Source organism: Fundulus heteroclitus, chromosome 7 (genome assembly GCF_011125445.2).
Source record: "Fundulus heteroclitus isolate FHET01 chromosome 7, MU-UCD_Fhet_4.1, whole genome shotgun sequence".
Classification (NCBI taxonomy): domain Eukaryota; kingdom Metazoa; phylum Chordata; class Actinopteri; order Cyprinodontiformes; family Fundulidae; genus Fundulus; species Fundulus heteroclitus.
Window position 1 is genome coordinate 36,834,287 of NC_046367.1, and position 17,679 is coordinate 36,851,965.

At 39.2% G+C, this 17,679-nt stretch overlaps 1 protein-coding gene across 1 annotated transcript; it reads right to left on the minus strand.

Moving 5' to 3' along the window:
- Window positions 1-7,744: 7,744 nt before the first annotated feature.
- On the minus strand, window positions 7,745-16,448 carry LOC105940111 (melanoregulin). The gene is made up of 5 exons (XM_012882566.3): window positions 16,071-16,448; window positions 15,688-15,943; window positions 11,309-11,399; window positions 9,398-9,564; window positions 7,745-8,866 (listed from the first exon to the last, which is right to left on the minus strand). The coding sequence occupies exons 1-5, from the start codon at window positions 16,145-16,147 to the stop codon at window positions 8,789-8,791; spliced, it is 669 nt and encodes a 222-aa protein (XP_012738020.2). The 5' UTR covers window positions 16,148-16,448; the 3' UTR covers window positions 7,745-8,788.
- Window positions 16,449-17,679: the final 1,231 nt, after the last annotated feature.

Consider the following 17,679-nt stretch of genomic DNA (forward strand, 5'->3'; position numbering starts at 1 on the left):
GTTTATTAATGTGACAGAGATATATGTGCTGACACGGATAAGAATATCTTTGGGTTGTGGTTAGTAGTGGGTCTCTAAGCACAAACCACTGTTTTATGTTGCTCTTGCTAGGTCACTGTTGTTCTTGCATTTCAGAAGCCATACATGATATTACAGACTTTTATATATTTTATTTATTTAACCTTTACTTAAACAGGTGAGACCCTTGAGAACTAGTTCTCATTTACAACAGCAGAATCCGGTTGCAATGATTTGAAAGAGTCCAACCATGGGGTGGACAGCGGTGCGCTTGAAGTCTACAGGTTTAATGAGCCTGTACTATGTATTTAGTTATGTCATTTAAAAATTAAAAAATCTGGTGTGACGTTTTTACAGTTTTAGCTACATCTAAACGTCAGCAACAATTGTAATGAAAAACAAACTCTTAGCAATAACTAAATATAGGAAAAAGGGATTATTTTTTAGAATTATTTGGGGCACAAGTGTTTTTTTTTCCTGTGATTGGCCAAAGTTTAAACAAAGTTTAAACCTTCTCAATAAAAAGCAACATTTATAGGCCTTACTGGTTTTGGCAATTTTAATTTGTGTGCTGTGCCTTATATAAAACTATCAATAGGTTGCTATATCAATGACAAGAGGGCTTCTGGATACTTTTGAGATGTCATACATGAATAAAACGGCAAATGCTGATTGCAGGACTCTTAATTTACACGTTCTTGCACTTTACTCCTTTATTCTTCTTTTGTTATCAGTTCTGATTAACGGGATCAATATTTCACAAAGTATTGAGTTGGAAATTCAGCTAAAACTGTGAAGAAAGACCAGACCATGAAGTTCTGACCAATCCTGTAGAAAAATAGAAAAAAATAGAAAATTAGTATTCCAGGTCTGTTTCTGTCCACCATCCCAGCAACGGTGCGTTTATTTCATGTTATACACACACACAGACACTTATTTGGATTTGATGTTTTAAACACAGACCTGGACTATTTTAGCACCATATACTTATACTTTATGATGTTTATACCCACGGCTGCAGCCTCCTGCCCGTGCAAAGGAAGCTCTTTTCACATGTGCACTATTATTACATGATGTCAGTCAAGACAAGTGTGCAAAGAAGGCAAGGCGAGTTTATCCGTGCAGCACATTTCAGCAACACGATGAATCACAGTGCTGCACACGATGAGGAAGAAGGATCCCCTCATCTTAGGTTCACCTGGATGCAGCTTATGATGCAACCTGTAGATCCAGACTCTGATTCATGAGATCAGAACGGTGAGTGTCTTTTACTCCGAGGCTGTTGTGCTTTTGTGACTGCAGGCTAGGCGGTGAGGGCACATATCAGAGGAGTTGATAGACATCCCAGCCAGGTGAATGAATCACTGTCTTTTTATGTCCTGAAAAGAAAACAAAGCTGCGGATGACTCAAAAACCTTTAATAGCTCTTAGATCATCACGAGCCTTTTCCCCCTCTTTTACGAGTGTCTCCATTATAGTCCGATAATACTAAATAATGTCAACTCCAGGAAGTTATATTTGTGTCTCAAGGATCAACCCTTTTCCTAGGATCCAAGCCCTTCTGCTGTGCTGAAGAGAATGAGCGCATCGCTGCGGTTTCCACCCACAACAAACTGCTTCATGATTGAACCACATCGGCTTTTGTGACACATCACTTTTTTTTTGTGTGGTAGCAATGACTATTTTAGAGATTCCAGCGGAGAGATGCTCACAATGGAAGTCAGTGGTTGCTTTTTGAAACGCCAAATCCCTGTTAACCTCTCATTGTCTAACTTTTCATGCTTATGTCCATTTCTATTTGTTTTGTGCTCCTCATCGTGAGCTCGTGTTTTATTTCAGGGACATTACAGTGGTGGTTTCAGTCCAGCGTGCGGCATTCTCCGGATAAGGCAAGGCAAGGCAAGGCAAATTTGTTTATATAGCACAATTCAGTACAGAGACAATGCAAAGTGCTTTACATGGTTAAAATATAGGAATAAAAGCAAGTAGGATAGAATGTAGAAACAAAAAAGAACATTAAAAACAGTAAAACAGTTTAACTAGAACATTCAAAGGCAATTTCAAACAAATGTGTTTTTAATCTTGATTTAAAGGAACTCAGGCTTTTCGCAACTTTTACAGTTTTCTGGAAGTTTGTTCCAGATAAGTGGAGCATAGGAACTGAATGCTGCTTCTCCTTGTTTAGTTCTGGTTCTGCTCAACAGACAGGCAAGCGATTTTTGGTTGCATAAAAGGAAATCTTTTGCTCGTCTCTAATCGGAGGACGAACACGTCCGCACATGTCTGAGAGTCTGCATGGCAGTTTGGGGGAAGCCAAGGCCGTGACAGCCGCGTGAGCTCACTCAAACATCCCGGACCACATCAACGAAGGCCGAGACATGTCCACACCAACTGCATGTGCGCACACTCGCAGCTGCATCTGGACGCATCCTGTACTCCTACAGCCGTTCTGATTGGTCATCCAAACGGGGACCTACACAGCACATCTGTTGTTTACAGGTAGATCTAAACCTAGATTAGTGATTCCTGGATAGGAGTCCTCGTGAAACGGGGGGAAAAACAGCAACCGAGCAGCCTAGACAATGTGATCACGCCGGTGGAACCGGTGAAGTTAAATGATTAACAATTACACGCAAGGGAAGCCCTATTATCTTATTCAATTTGAGGGAAATAAATCAAGATATTTCCAGAGCATCGGTGGACTGGTGTAATTACTCTTCCACCACCGATGACCACAAGCATGCTGCACACACCCTGCCCTGCCTGCAGATTTGCTCAACCAATGTGTCCGTGTGTGTCTATGTGTGTGTGTGTGTGTCCCCTGATTATTATCTTCTGGGTGACCTAAGAAACTAAGAATGGCAGTACTCTGTAAAGCAGCTTCCTATTCATTACCAAAGCAAAGTAATTTATTGCTGTTTCTTGATGTCCAAGCTATATATCAGATTCTAAAAAAACATTTAATTGCATCTGTTAAGCCTTTGGAAGCCGAGGAAGGCTAGCAAAATGGTCACCATCGCAATATAATCATTTGTAATTAAAAAAAATTGTTTAATTAACTTGCAAATGTTACTTCTGAAATACGCTGCTTAAAACAAAGAGAGATGGGTTTGGATGGCTAAATAATTTCTTACTTTTGTTATAGAAATAGGATTAGTTTCTTGTTAATTCAATAAAGTGTAAAAAAAAAAACCACGCATTTTTTCTCAATTAATAATAGCGTAACAGATGTTGGAGGGTTTCCACTTGAAAACAGATGCATAATGTTGCTTTTGCTGAGCAGACCTTTGACTTCTGACCGTTCGTCTGAAGTCAGAGGGGTCAGCACATCGTCGCTTGGTTTGTTTGTTCCCTTCTCTAAACATCCGTTATAAATTGCTGTGTGTGCACGTGAACTTATCTATATGTCTGTTACCGTCTGTGTGTCTGGGCGTAACAGTGTCTTATCAGAAAATACCCTGGGAGATAAACAGCGGAAGCGTTGAGAGGAGTTAATGTGGATCTGGCATCTGGAAAAGCACGATGTCTGGTCCATTAAGAATAAGGGTTAACCATTTAAATCTGTAGGGCTGTGTTTTAAGTTAGAGGCTGGTTATTGAATCAAGCCATGGGGAGCATCAGTTTGATAAAAAAAAAAAATCAAAGTACCTTATGAGAACAATTATTGAGTTGCTCGCTTTTACACTGTTTGAGTTAATTGGATCAGAACCAGAGCGCGGACAAAAGCAGGGAGGCCGCATGTTGACATTGAGTTGTTTAATGAAAATAAAGCAAGGATGCTTACAAGAAGGCAGGGAAAACAGGAATCAGAAGCACAGCACAGATGAGACCGGAACGGGGTAATAAGACAGAGGACTGTAATGAATTAGAAAGCTGGAGACCCGATAATTCAGTCAGACACCAAGGTTTTTTATTAAAAACCTGATGTAGATGGATCGGAGCACACACAGGAACCACTGTAGAGAGGAGGGACAGGTTAGTGGCTGAGTCCAACTCACTGAGGTTTAATGAACACTGAATAAAAGCCAATGACCTTATCAATGACCGGGAGGTTGATCCGTGGGCTCCATTGAGCTGATCTAGATCAGTGACTGACTGATCTACATCAGGCAGATTGATTGGGGGACAAAGGCAGTCGGGGAATCCGATGTCCAGGCTTGGGTCATACACAGGTGGTCAGGGGAACTGGTTGAGGTCTCCACAGGGGTACAGGCATAAGGCAAATCCACAATCCAGGCGAAAGAAATGGTCACCGGTGGCACACTATGGGCAGAGGAAGAAGACGAATCCGACGTCCAGGCTTGATTCAGTAACGGGAGGCAGCAGGATCAGACAGGGGCACAGGCAGACAGACGAGGTCAAGGGACGGTTCAGGGTTTGTTGTCCAGAACAGAAGCCAACTGGAGAGTCCGACAAGGCAATCAGGCAGAAATCCATAGAACTAAAACTGGTCACAACAGGCAGGCAAACAAGGAATGTTGGATGGTCCACTAACATGAATGTTTTCAAGAATCTGGCAGCTACACACTGGGAGAGGCAGGTATATATAGTGATCTCCTGCTTAATTAGAGCTGCTGCAGGTGTAGCTGCTCAGACCTGACAGCCAGAGCAGAGCTGAGCCGGCAGGGAGTGACACAGTCCCTGCAGACAGGTTCTGACAAATAAGATAATTACGGAGGACCTAACAATAGCTATGTTTACATGCACAAAATTTCACGGTCGAATTAAAATGTATTCGGATTAAATAATCAGATCGTACTGTTTATATGGGCACACAATGGTAAATGGGTTGTACTTGGTCAGCCCTTTAACTAGTACAACGACCCCAAATCGCTTTACACTACAGTCAGTCACTCATTCACTCCCTGACGGTGGTGAGTAATGTTAGTCGCCACAGCTGCCCGGGGGATGATTGACAGAAGCGAGGCTTACATACATCGGCGGCAACGGGCCCTCTGATCACCACCAGCAGTCAATATGGATGAAATGTCTTGCCCAAGGACATAACGACCAAGCGAGTCCGCAACGCCCAGTGGAGGTGTGCAAAAAAAAAAAAAAAAAGAGGATTGGGTGTCGTTTTACTGCGAGGCATTGGAGGACGGTCTACTGGCTTTTACAGTAGCTGCAGCAATTATCGCTGTCTTGTTTTATTTGTTTTTGACAGCATTACTGCTGACTGCCAAATGGCACAACATTATATCTGCTGATCATGGCCGGTGCAAAGTTCTTTTCAGGCTCAGAAATTGCTGAAATAAGCACTATCAGGACGAACACTTGGCATGTATTGTTTCATTTGAAGATTAATATATGTTTTGGGTGCTTTTACCATATGGCCCCTTTAAATAACAAACTTCCGGGTTGCATTAAGGGAAGCAGCAAGAAAAAAAAAAACAGCAAGATATGGGCAAAATACATGGCAACATACATGTAAAACCAAAGGATCTGGAAAGGGAATTGCTGGACAGAAAGGCTTAAATGCTGAGGAGGCGATTACTGGAAAGCAAAACAAATGAGTGATTGCTAACAGATAACCGCTGCTGGGAAAAAAGGATGAAGGAACAGCAATCTGAGGAGAAGGGCTGGGATATGTAACCAAATAAATACACGGAGAGGCTAACTAAACACGGCAGAAATGGCTCTATAGAACTCAACAGACTGCAAAGCAAACACAAGGGAAGCACTGGGAAATCAAGACCGAACAGTAAGACCGTCAGCATAGAAAACATAATAAATTGAATTGGTGTATTCCCCCAGGCCCCAAAAACAGCAACCATCAAACCACTGTTGAAAAAGAACAAATTTGGACATTTTCCCCATTGAATAAAAGTATTAATATCAAATGGTTGGATCTTTCTAAATATTATCTTTGAAATTCTTCTACTGTCAGAAAACATGAATTTATTTCTTGGCTCTTTACACACGATTTGCCAGTGGGGATCTTAGGCCTGTGGTGCGTGTATACAAACACAAATGGAATATGTATTTGCTCTTAGAGTTGGTGCACACATGCATCTGGACCAACCTTAAAGTGCATCATGACACAGGCCTTGACATTCACCAGTCTAAACAATTAGTCACTGTCGCTAAGAGCTCTGGATGTTGACCTAAACATAAAAGTCATGAAGTCCTGTCACATGTCTCTGCCTTATTAGCTTTCTACAGAAAAGGGTTTTACTGAGAGACGGGATGCCCTCAGAACCAGGTCTGCCTGCTGGTGTCCACACAGACAAAGGAGGGTCTGAGGGAGTCGCAGGATCAAATGACGCATGGGAAGCATGTGAGGACAGATGGATGTTGGGGGGGGGGGGGGGCGGTTTTATTGAGAATAAACAGGTCAAAATCCAGGACACCTCATTATTGCCAAAGTTATTTTGTAATATGACAAATTATTGTAGTGTTTTTCATAGCTACAGAAATGACAATAGTGTATAATGTAATTACAGAGCTACAGCCATAAGGGCGGGAAATACGTTTGAAATTAGAGTTTACTAAGCAAATAAAGAAATCTTTAATATAAGCAACTTTATCAAGCTTATTATTATTATTATTATTTATATTTTCTCTGTTGTATGTGATTTTGCGCCTGTGTAAAGGGAAAACTGAGGCGGCGACAGAATTTATTCCAGGGGCAACTGTCCACTTAAATAAACCACAATAATACTTTACAAATAGTAAGTCTTTATCTGTTTATTTTAGATATTTTCTGGATGTTTTTATTATTTCAAGTCTGACTTTGCCTGGTTTTTATCCATTGTTTTACATATCTTTTCAGCATAGGTCGGTTAACGGGTTTGACTGATAAGGACACGACAAAAACACTCCTCTCTTAATGACAGAAACTGGACTGAAAGGGGCTAAAGTTTGAAGAAAAACTTTGAAAGATGTCAAAAGAACCTCAAAATTACTTTAAATAATACAGTAAGGTCGGGCTTTTTAGACAGAAAAAAGGAGAAGAAAGGGTTAGTTAAAGAGCTTTGGACAGTGCCACAGGGGGCAATCAGAATATATTGTACTCATTTATATCTCCTCTTTTACACCTTTCACAAATCAATGAGGCAGTCAGCAATACATTCTAATTAAATGTGTATTATTTAGGTTCAGTAAGCACAGACTGATCAACTCCTTCAGCCCAGGACTGCAGGGGTGTGTTTGGAGAATGAGATTTAGGTCTGAGGAATGATGTAAGCACTGCACACAGACATGCACGCACGCACACACACACACACACGCGTGCGCAGGTTTAATGAGAAAAAGGTGTATCCAGTTCAGTGTCTTTCAGTGCCTCCATCCCGTTCGGCACCCTTCCCCCAGCCCCAGCGTTTCCCCTCACTTTGTTCCACATCTGTTTCCCAAACTTGGGAAGGGGCCTTGGAGAGAACAGAATCTGGGTCAGACTTAACTTTCTCTTTCTGGGAGCACACGTGTGTGCACCACACATGGCAAACATGGATTGTATGATCCCTGGCTCAGATCGATTGACGGTGCTAATGGTGCATTTTGATTCAGTTTGACTCTTATTGGTCATCAAGGGAAAGGGCCTGGTTATTTTGCCACAATGGGTCATTTTTTTCATCCATGCTGCATTAGTCTTTCAGAAAAAGAAGTTTTGTTTCCCTGGGATGACCTAGATTAATTACAGGTATATGTTCATTTAACCATGTTACTATTTACACTTTTGAATATGAAATGAGGCTTCAAGCATGGCTAGTTTTATAGTAAAACTGTCCTTTATTTCCTTTTTTGTTTAACTTCTGGACAAAAGAAACAGTAAGTCTGGTAGTAAAGCCCACAGAAATGTAAACATATGCTGCCCCCTACTGACAAAAAGCAGTTACAATTCGCTGAACACCCTAACGTCTAAATAAATGTCATTGTCTGGATAGCTGAAATAAATTACTACAAATAATGAAACAAAATGTTAATGCTTATTATTTTCACCTTTTAAACAACGTTATATTCATATGAAATAAGTTTTACGAATGCCTACTTTTGTTCAGGTAGGATTAAGTCTTAGAAGAAATAAAAAGACAAAAAAATCAAACAGCTGTAAATACTAATTTGTCTTATGAAGAAATAAAACTATACAGATTTTTTCAAAGAAGCTAACAGCACTGTTAGTAATTTGGATTTTTTACAAATAACTTTAAGATGGAAAAGTAATCATACAAATAGCATTTTTCAGAAGCAATCACTCCACAATTCTCTGTACTTTTCTAACAAGAACCTTTTATGTAATCTGTTAAAATTCTATTGAGAAACACTATGCATTGAAAAAGTATTCACGCCCATGAACATTCTGCTATGTTACAACCAAAATATTCAGTGTATTGTATTGAGATTTTATGCAATAGCCCAACACAGAGTAGCTTATAATTGCAAAGTGTAGCATGCATCTGTGTTGAGGCTCCTTTATTCTCCTACCTCTAAGTAAAATCCAGGAGCTTTTATTTTACTCTACTTTACTTTTGCTGCAGGTTGTAGTGTAAAGAGGTTCAATATGTGTAAATGCTTCTGTGTGGATTTTAGCTGCATTTTTACAATTTTTTTCTGAGGCATTAAGCGGATTTTTGAGTCTTACTTCTGACTGGAATAAAAAAACATAAATCAGCCAAAGTCTGAAATTCAAAATTATCTGACTCTTCAGAAGCAAAATATAATAAATGTTTTGCGTTTCAATGTTTTTGGACAGCACTGTATCTTGTTTAACAGTGCATATAATAATTTTAAGATGGTATTTGAACTTTCTCCTTTATTCTGCTTGTCTTATCCCTCAGCCTTCCTTCTTGGGATATTTCTCTTTGGCCAGTTTAATAAAGTCATCGGCACTGTCCAGTGACACCAGACGGTCCTAAATGAAACACAAAGGGTAAAAAAAACAAAAACATCATTAGAAAGACCAATTACTACACACTTAGATGAAAACAGAACATCCCTGCTTTACATTTGACTTTTTTAATAATCTCTAACTGTTTTTAAATCAATTCAGCAAACAGACCAACAAAATAAACTGAAACTGATCTGTAGAGAAATATTTAAACATAAGTGGATATGAAACACCGGGAACAAAAAAGTGAAAGAATTGCTTTTTGTTTTTGGCAAACAAAAGCAATTTTATAAGATTTATTAAACATGATCGGAATAAAAAAGGCTGACTGAGAACAAAGATGTTGTTGAAGTCTATTTTAGGTCATTTGTCCGATTATAGCCGCCATCTTTGAAAAGGAACTCTTGGTAGACGGGCATCATTTCTGAACACCTTCCTTTTTTAATTTCTTGTACATACAATCATAAAAAGCAGAGATTTTCTAAACTCAACCATTAAAATGTAATTAAGAAAAACAAACGAATAAAAAAAAAAGATTTGCGTGAATGTGCATACCATGACATGAAGGTATATGTTATGATGTCCTGTTCCACGAGGGAATAGAGAACTGTGGTCCAGCAGCTGTTTCAAAAGGTCAGCAGCTTTGTCAAGATGTTCTTGATTTGGACTGAAATGGCTCTGCCTGTTCATGCACAGCAGGGAATCCACCTCACACTGATAACCTGCAGAGGTACAGGGGCGAGGAGCACAGGAACCTTACAAAGGAACTGCTGGAGATGCAAAAAGGTTTCTCAATTTAGCTTTAAACAAACGCTTTAGATAAATAGGCAACAGTTAAGAATGAAATAGGTTTAAATCCAATCCTGCTTGTAAAGTTTCAGATTTCTGTTTTGTCTCTGATGAAACACAGTCATGGCATAGTGGGAGACTTGATAAGAAGAGGGGTTTTCATAATGTCATTACAATACTACTACTACTACTACTACTACTTCTAATAATAATAATAATAATAATAATAATAATAGGCTTAAAATGTTTACTGTGACAATATGAGGTAACCTCTTTAAGCCGGTGAAACTTTTATGACAATTCATAGGCGTTTGCGATTGAATAAACAGATTATTAAATCAGAGCTAAACATCAGGTCGGAAGTGTACATTCAACCTGCATGGGCATGGATATCATATTAAACTTATGGGTTTTAATGACACATTGAAACAATCAACTTTCTCAGAGTAAATGGAAAATATAACACACAATGTCAATGACTTCATGAGTTGGGTGCACAAGTCTGAATTTATTGTGAATTTGTTCTAATTCAGATAAGCAATTGACACAAAAAAAAGATCAAAGCTAATTAGTCCACATATGAGGTTAAGGAATATTTATTCAACCCATGAAGGAAAAGAGCCAGAAAAGGCACGGAAAGCCAAGAAAGCAGCTTAAATATGTCAGTATGTTGAAAACCTTCCTGCTGTAAAGCGCAAATCAATGAGTGGGAAAATTAGTAAAAGCAAAGGTTCATTCATAAAAAAAAGTCTTACTCTTGCACAACATACATAAGGCTATGGTTACGGCTGAACATCTAACAGTTTGGCTGTTCCACTGAGCGCTGTAGGAGACATAAGCCAGAAGTGGAAAGAATATGATTTCACCATAAACCAGGCATGGCCAAAGAAGTCAACAGAATGAACTGAAAGAGTTATCCAAGAGCCAAGAAGCATAAACAGATATCTTCAGACATACCTGGTAATAGCAGGTATCAGCTTTTTCCCTTGAAAACATGAGAAAACGCCACAACACTCAACCCCAGTGACCTCTATGCACACTCACTGCACAAGACTCCACTACTGAAGAAAATGCACACTGAAGCTTTGATGCAGATTTGAACAAGGCAAGGGGGTACTGGGAGAATAAAGTCTGATCAGATGAGGCACACTGTGTTTAGAGAAAGATTGGTTCTTCACATCTCTCCAGAGTCAACATGCCACAAGCGAAGTCTACAGATGGGGTGAAAGACAACTTTACAGCATATGATGCTAGCAGACTGACACTTTAAGAAGAGGGAATGATGACATGTCCCAGGACATTGTTAATAAGACTCTGAAGCTGGTATGAGTGTGGATTTCAAGGAGAGACTATAGTCCCAGACATACAGCCAAAGAAAGTCTTAATTGGTTTATGAGAGAGGAAGTAAAACTCCTAGAATGGACCAATCAGAAACCTGATTTTTTCCCCCCCTGCTGAAACTCTATCTATGAGCTTTATCAGATGGTTTGTGTTGAAGAATGGGTCAAAATCACACCTGAGCAATGCATGTGACTAGTTTCTCCATAGATGAGACGTCTCAAAGCTGATTACCATAAAGACACTTTTTTTTTTTTACAAAGTTTTTCCATACATTTCAGCAACTATGTTCAATTATTATCCCCTGCATCCTTCCAAATTAGAATTGCGCTGTCTCACCCAGCTGCAGCAGGATCTTCTTCCATCGAGATCTGACCTCTCGCCTGGCGTAGCGCAGCGTGTGGATGTCATAATTCAGCTTCTCCCATTCCTGAACACAGACAAAAAGCATATATATGTATATAATATAATTTCCCTTCATAGTTCCAGCGGGGAAACTTACACACCCCTTAGGCTGCAGTGTGCTACCGACACTGAGCGGCACACAGGGAGCCATCTGTGGTCAAGCGTCTTGCTCAGAGTTTCAAACCGCCAACCTTTGGGGCCTCTCCAAGACGCAAACAGCCACTACTCCCACGGTAAAATCATGTTTATATTTGTTTATTTCTCATTTTTAACGGTGCATTGAAAGAAGTAGCACATGCAGGTTTTACTGTTTTATTAGTTCAGGCATTCTTCTGTGGATCCGGACATTTTCCGGCACAGAAAAGGTCAAGGTGTAAACAAAGAAAAACTATTCATGGGAAATTGCAGTGAGTGGTTTCAGTTTCAGCCTTGTGAGTTTTAGTGCCTGGACAGGGTTTCCCAATTTGGTTCCTTCATTTTATTGCTGGAAATTAAAAAAAGATAAATGGTTGTACATGTTTTCTGAGCAGAGACTGTAATAAAAGATGTTCCAAAGAGTGCTGACCTTTATTTTGTGTTCGTGGCCTCATGGTAAAAAAAAAAAAAAAAAAAAAAAAAAAGCAGTCTCACAGCATTCTAGGGATGTTTCGGTAAATATTTCTTTTGACCAAACTGCTCCACTTCTGGGATTGTTTTATCAGTACAATAGTACAATGTGTCCAGTGTGTCCTGCAGCCTGCTGTTCCCAAACACAAACACAATCACATGCTGAACACAGTCACACAGATAAACGGGAAAAATGTGAGCTCCTCGGCGGAGGGTTTTATGAAGCTGCAGTCCCATCGTTTAGAGGAAATAACGTCTTTGCAGCTGTACCAGTGCAGTTCAGCTGCGGGGTGAAAAAGAGAAGCTCAGCAATAATGCTCTGGGCCATGACTTAGCCGTCAAAGGCATGAAAGAGGACAGATCTATTTAAAAAAAACTAAACTGCAGCAGCAAGAGTCACATATGAGGCGTGGTTACACTTGGGCACAAATTCATTAAACGTTTCAAACGTCGTCTAAGAGAGGTCCTGCGACAACTTTTGCCTCTTGGTAAATTAAGATGGCGAGCCTTTAATCATCTCTATACTCAATGTTTTATATAAATACTTACCCTAGTGAAATTTTTTTTTTTAAATAACTTTAAAGTTAACAATACGACATTTTACATAACCAAATTGAAGTGAGCATTGCTCTTCCTGTCAATAAGGGGTGTAAAGCTTGAGCCCTTTAGTTAGAGTTTGGATAGCGGCGTGTCTTAGCAGTTCAGGCACTTAGGGAAACATGCTGCACACGTCTGTCTTTCTGGGGACCCAACGTCGAAAATCAACGTCTCTGGCCTCAGTTTAAACTTGGTTTAAAGCAATGTTTTATTTTCCAGCCATCAAATCGGGTCACACTGAGTTGTTTCTGCACTCTAATTATGTTGCCACCACACTGAAGCTCGCTGCAGGCTTGTGCAACATAAAGGAGCAGAAGAATCAAGCTGCAGCATTCTGTCACTTCTAACTTTACACTCAGATCATCAGAGAAGGAACTAAATCCCCCCAAAAAACAGCCCAGAGGAATGATTTTGTCTTTCCAGCTGATGTGGTCAAACAGAGGAAGGATTTTATTCAAAGAGGAACTTCAAGGCTCCCATACATTTTTAACGGGCCGCTTTTTGTTCAAAATTCCAAACTTATTTTGTTTTCTGATAAGCAAAAAAAGGAATATTATTAAATGGGATCAGCTTTATTGAGAATTTAACCATGTTATAATCGATCTAATGTGAACAAAAAATGACGCTATAGAATGAAAATGATTTGGCAAAGGCCAAACAAACAAGTTCACTGATGCATGACTTCACTGAAGAAAGAAAATTAATGAATGAGAACCAGGGACTGTACATTTACGCTGTGAAATGTGACCATGAATCAATGCAGTTTTTACGTTGTGAAACTGAACTCAGATCTAGTTCGTAATAAGAGTCAACCTACTTTTGTTTTTACCTGAATGCAGCTCAAACAAAAAAGTATTATTTGTCAACGTTTTCTGTCTGCGGACATTCATAATCAAGAATCTTTATTGCATTTTCTTTTTGAGACACCGGCTCAGGAAGCTCATGCACTCATAGACAATTACGTAGAATGTGAGTTAAACCTTTCATCAATATTCTGATTCATTAACTATGACTGTATATTCTTTAGCCTGCTTGGGTTACAATCACAGCGCTTGTTTCATATCCAAAGAGCTGACAAATCTGGAAACAAAATAAATGCAGGAACAGATGGTATTTGACTAGACTGGAGTCTGTTGAGCACTGGCAGCTTGCTAGGGCACCACGGCGCTGCCCATCAAAGTTGCAGGAAAGCGTTGCAGACAGTATATGCCAATTTATGGTCAATTAGAAGTTTTTTTTGTGTGTGCGTGTAAATCATTTTTTAATGGTATGGAACACCAAACAGATTACCGTAGTTTGTTTGTATGCTTTTAAACTTCTGGCTTTCATGTGACTATATGCTGGTCTCTAATCAGTTACTTCATGTTGCTCCCTGCATCCATGATCAATTAGAGCTTTTATTGCATCATTCTTCATTTAATCAGATCAGTTCATCCTACCTGTCAATCAAAGTCACAACCTTGGTAGCTCAGATGAGCAGGTGTGAATGTCACAACAAATATACGAATGCAAAGGGAAAAGTTTACAACAACGATAAGATAGTATAAGAAGATTTGGTTACTTATTGACAAAATAATACCTTCACGAGGCTTGTTGGAGGAAAAGAAAAGAAAGACTAAAACATCCAGCAGCAGTAAGCATGGACAGATTTATGTTCATTGTCTCAAAAAAAGCTAGAAAAAAAAGCACCAGCCACCGCAGGTGTTGAGGACACTTTCATGTAACATGCAATCAAAACAGTTATAACATGAGAGTTATTTCAATCATATGCATATTATTAAAAGTAAAGCATGTTGTGTCCCAGTCCTCAGATGCACAGACTTATTTCATCTGTTGTCATGCTTTAATCACAAACCCAGAGTCTATTGATACTGTAAGAGCTGCAGAATCGTCTGACTCACGGTTTCTCTTTAGCCCATTAGCACTTTGGAATGAAAATATAACTTAGCTATGTGCTATTTTTATTATAAATAAAGACAGAGTTTGTTAAAAGACATTTTAAAACTGTCTTCACAACACAGTGAATTTGCAACACAGGGTTAAATGTTTGTGCATGAGATATCAAATTATCATGGAATTTAGGTCAATGTCATTCACTAATGTGAGTCAGCATGATGGAGAATCAAAGACTTCTTTGAGAGCAACCTGTTCAGTGCCCTCTGATCTGATCCAATTATTTCATTAGAGTGCAGGAACTATAAGAATAAAGCAGAGGGATAAAAGTTCTGGCAACAAAATAAGCGCAGACTTTTTCAGGATGTGTGGTTTTAGGAAGAAGCCTTTTTATATCTGAGGCTGTCCTCTTTCTGTTTGGTGGATTTCAGCAGAACTTAGCAAAAGTATTCCTACCCCTGAAACCTTTTTAAATTTGACATTACAATCACAAATATCAGGATGCGGTGTTGATTGTATAGAACCATACAAAACAGCACATAATAGTAAAATTTTAAATTGTATAACTGAAAATCTGTTGATTGATTGAAGTGTGATGTGGATATTCTGCCCGTTTAGACTTCATACCCCTAAGAAAATTCAGAAACGACTAAATTAGCAAATAGTGGCCAGTTTAATAAATATGAATCCCTGTGTTCTTCAAAGGACTTGGAGGTTTTTTTGGAGAACGTTGGTGAACAAACAGCGACAAAAAGACCCAGGAATACAGCAGACAGGTCAGGGATAAAGTTGTGGAGAAGTTTAAAGCAGAGTTGGGTTATAAAACCACCCTAACCAAACCTTGGGCGTTTCACAGAGCTCCGTTCAATCCCTCGTCTGAAAACAGAACGAATATGGCAAAACCGCAAACCTATTAGACATGGTCATCCACATAAAGCAGAAGAGAAACAATTAGAGAAGTAGACAAGAGGCCCAAGGTGTCTCTGGAGGAGCTGCAGACATCAAAAGATCAGGTGGGAGCATTTGTTGACAGGACAACTGTTACTCGTACGGTCCATGAAATTTGACCTTCATTAATAAAGGTGTTTGGAGTTCTGCTTTTTATATAAAGTCAACAGAAAACGGACAGGAGATATATAATAATGACTTGGGAATAAGAAAAAAATAGCGTAGATGTGGGAATGTTGTGCTAATGTGTAGCACATGCTGTCCATTACCTCTGTAGCCTTATCGGCTCTGTCTCTCATGTTGATGAACGCCTGCAGCTCTCTGTCCGATCCACATCTGATGAGAGATCCCTCGGGTCTGTTAGGATCAGCCCACCCATCCACAGTTAATCCCCGGCTCTGCTGGTTGTCCCTCTGCTGTGTATCCAAACGCTGTGGTCCAAAGAGGCTCTCCTCCTCTGTGTCACTGTCGCTGGAATCACTGGAGACGTGCTCCGGTGGTCCGGACCTTGAAGTGGACCTCATGCTGTAGGAAAGATGGAAGAAGTGGAGAAAATTAGTGATATCAGAAGATTGTTTTAAACTTTCTGAGCTACTCCTTTAGAATCTGAAGCAAACATGCATTGAATTATTATATTGTCCGTTTCTCTTACCGCAGAATGGCCTTCTTCTCCTCTCTGTTCTGCATCAGATAGTAGTGACAGCAGCAGAGGGTAAAATTAGCACCCATTCCTACTATTTAAAGGTTTTCAGCAGACAAACATCATATGAGTATCCGTCAAAAACAAGCTTTCTGTCGCAGCTCCCTTCCAGAGTCTATGAGAAATCTAAATATTTCCAAATAGCAAAGTCCACATTTTTAAATGTCCAGGAGAACAACAATCCAGGCCACGTCCTCACTCATTACATTCCTCCTTCTAGCCCGGCCTGAAAAGGGGCCTAACCCGGCCCGAACGAGAGCTGTCTGCCAATTACATTATCCACGTGAATGGGAACAGGGGACAACAACAACACACAAACACACCAACACGTTGGCTAGTTCAGGAATGAATGGCACCTTTATGCAAGAATGGAGGGACGGACACGCAGGTTGCCAGGAGCGTTATTGTATTACGAGGGCAAACTACTGTTGGGTAAAAGTTTTGTATCAAAAATATCTTCAAAGTGTGATTATGTAACAGCGTTATAACAAATCTTCAATAGATAAAGCAACGTTGGGGTAAAATGTGACATTTCATGTTTTTAAGCATGTGCGATCACCTTGGATTCCCTTTTTCTTTATTTTGTTTCTCATAAAACGCAGATATAAATGTTTAGCTGGTCTGGTTGAGCAAACTTTCCATTTGGCATGACTACTGTACGAGTTAGAGTAGAGGTTCAGGAGCTAAGAGTGAAGATGATTTCTAAAGGAGCCAAAGAAAAGTCTTGCAAAATGATTTTAGCTTAGCTTTTTTCTCCACTTTATCCCATCATAGACCTCAGATATTTTTTTTTTACCAACAACAACAACAGTGGCATAACTAAACAGCTATTAACCTCTAAAACATGTTCTCTTTGCATTGTTTTATCTGCATAGCTGAAGCTTTTTTACATTTCATAAACCGTCATATTCAATAAATTAGAGTATTATTAAAAAGTTCATTTATTTCAGTGACTAAATTTACCACGTGGAAAGCGTTTTTATATTAATTACACAGTCTGGTGTGTTCAGGCTTTTATTACCTTTATGATATTTTCCACTGCTGGTAAATGAAAACATAACATCTAAGATTCAGAATATTACATCAGAACAATAAAAATATTTTTAATACAGACATAGATAGATAGATAGATAGATAGATAGATAGATAGATAGATAGATAGATAGATAGATAGATAGATAGATAGATAGATATCTTTATTGTCATTTTGTATGCACAAAGTGCGTACAGAACGAAATTTCGTTTGCATACAGCTTGAAAAGAATCACTCTAGAAATCACTCTAAAAATCACAGTAGATTGCACTAGTTTTCAGGATAAAGATGCAGCAGCGATTTATGTAAACAACTGAGATAAAAAAAACAATGTAACAATGTAAACAATAGTCCATTTGTGGCTTCATCAGTTCAGCAGCATGAAGCATATGTGCAAATGTGTAAATGTGCAGTTAGTGCGAGTGTGTTGCAGTGTCCATTTGGGTTTAATTGAAATTATTTTTATCCAAACAGGTCCAGGACAGACATCTCTCTCCCTAGCAACACCCTACAGCTCATTCTGGGGGA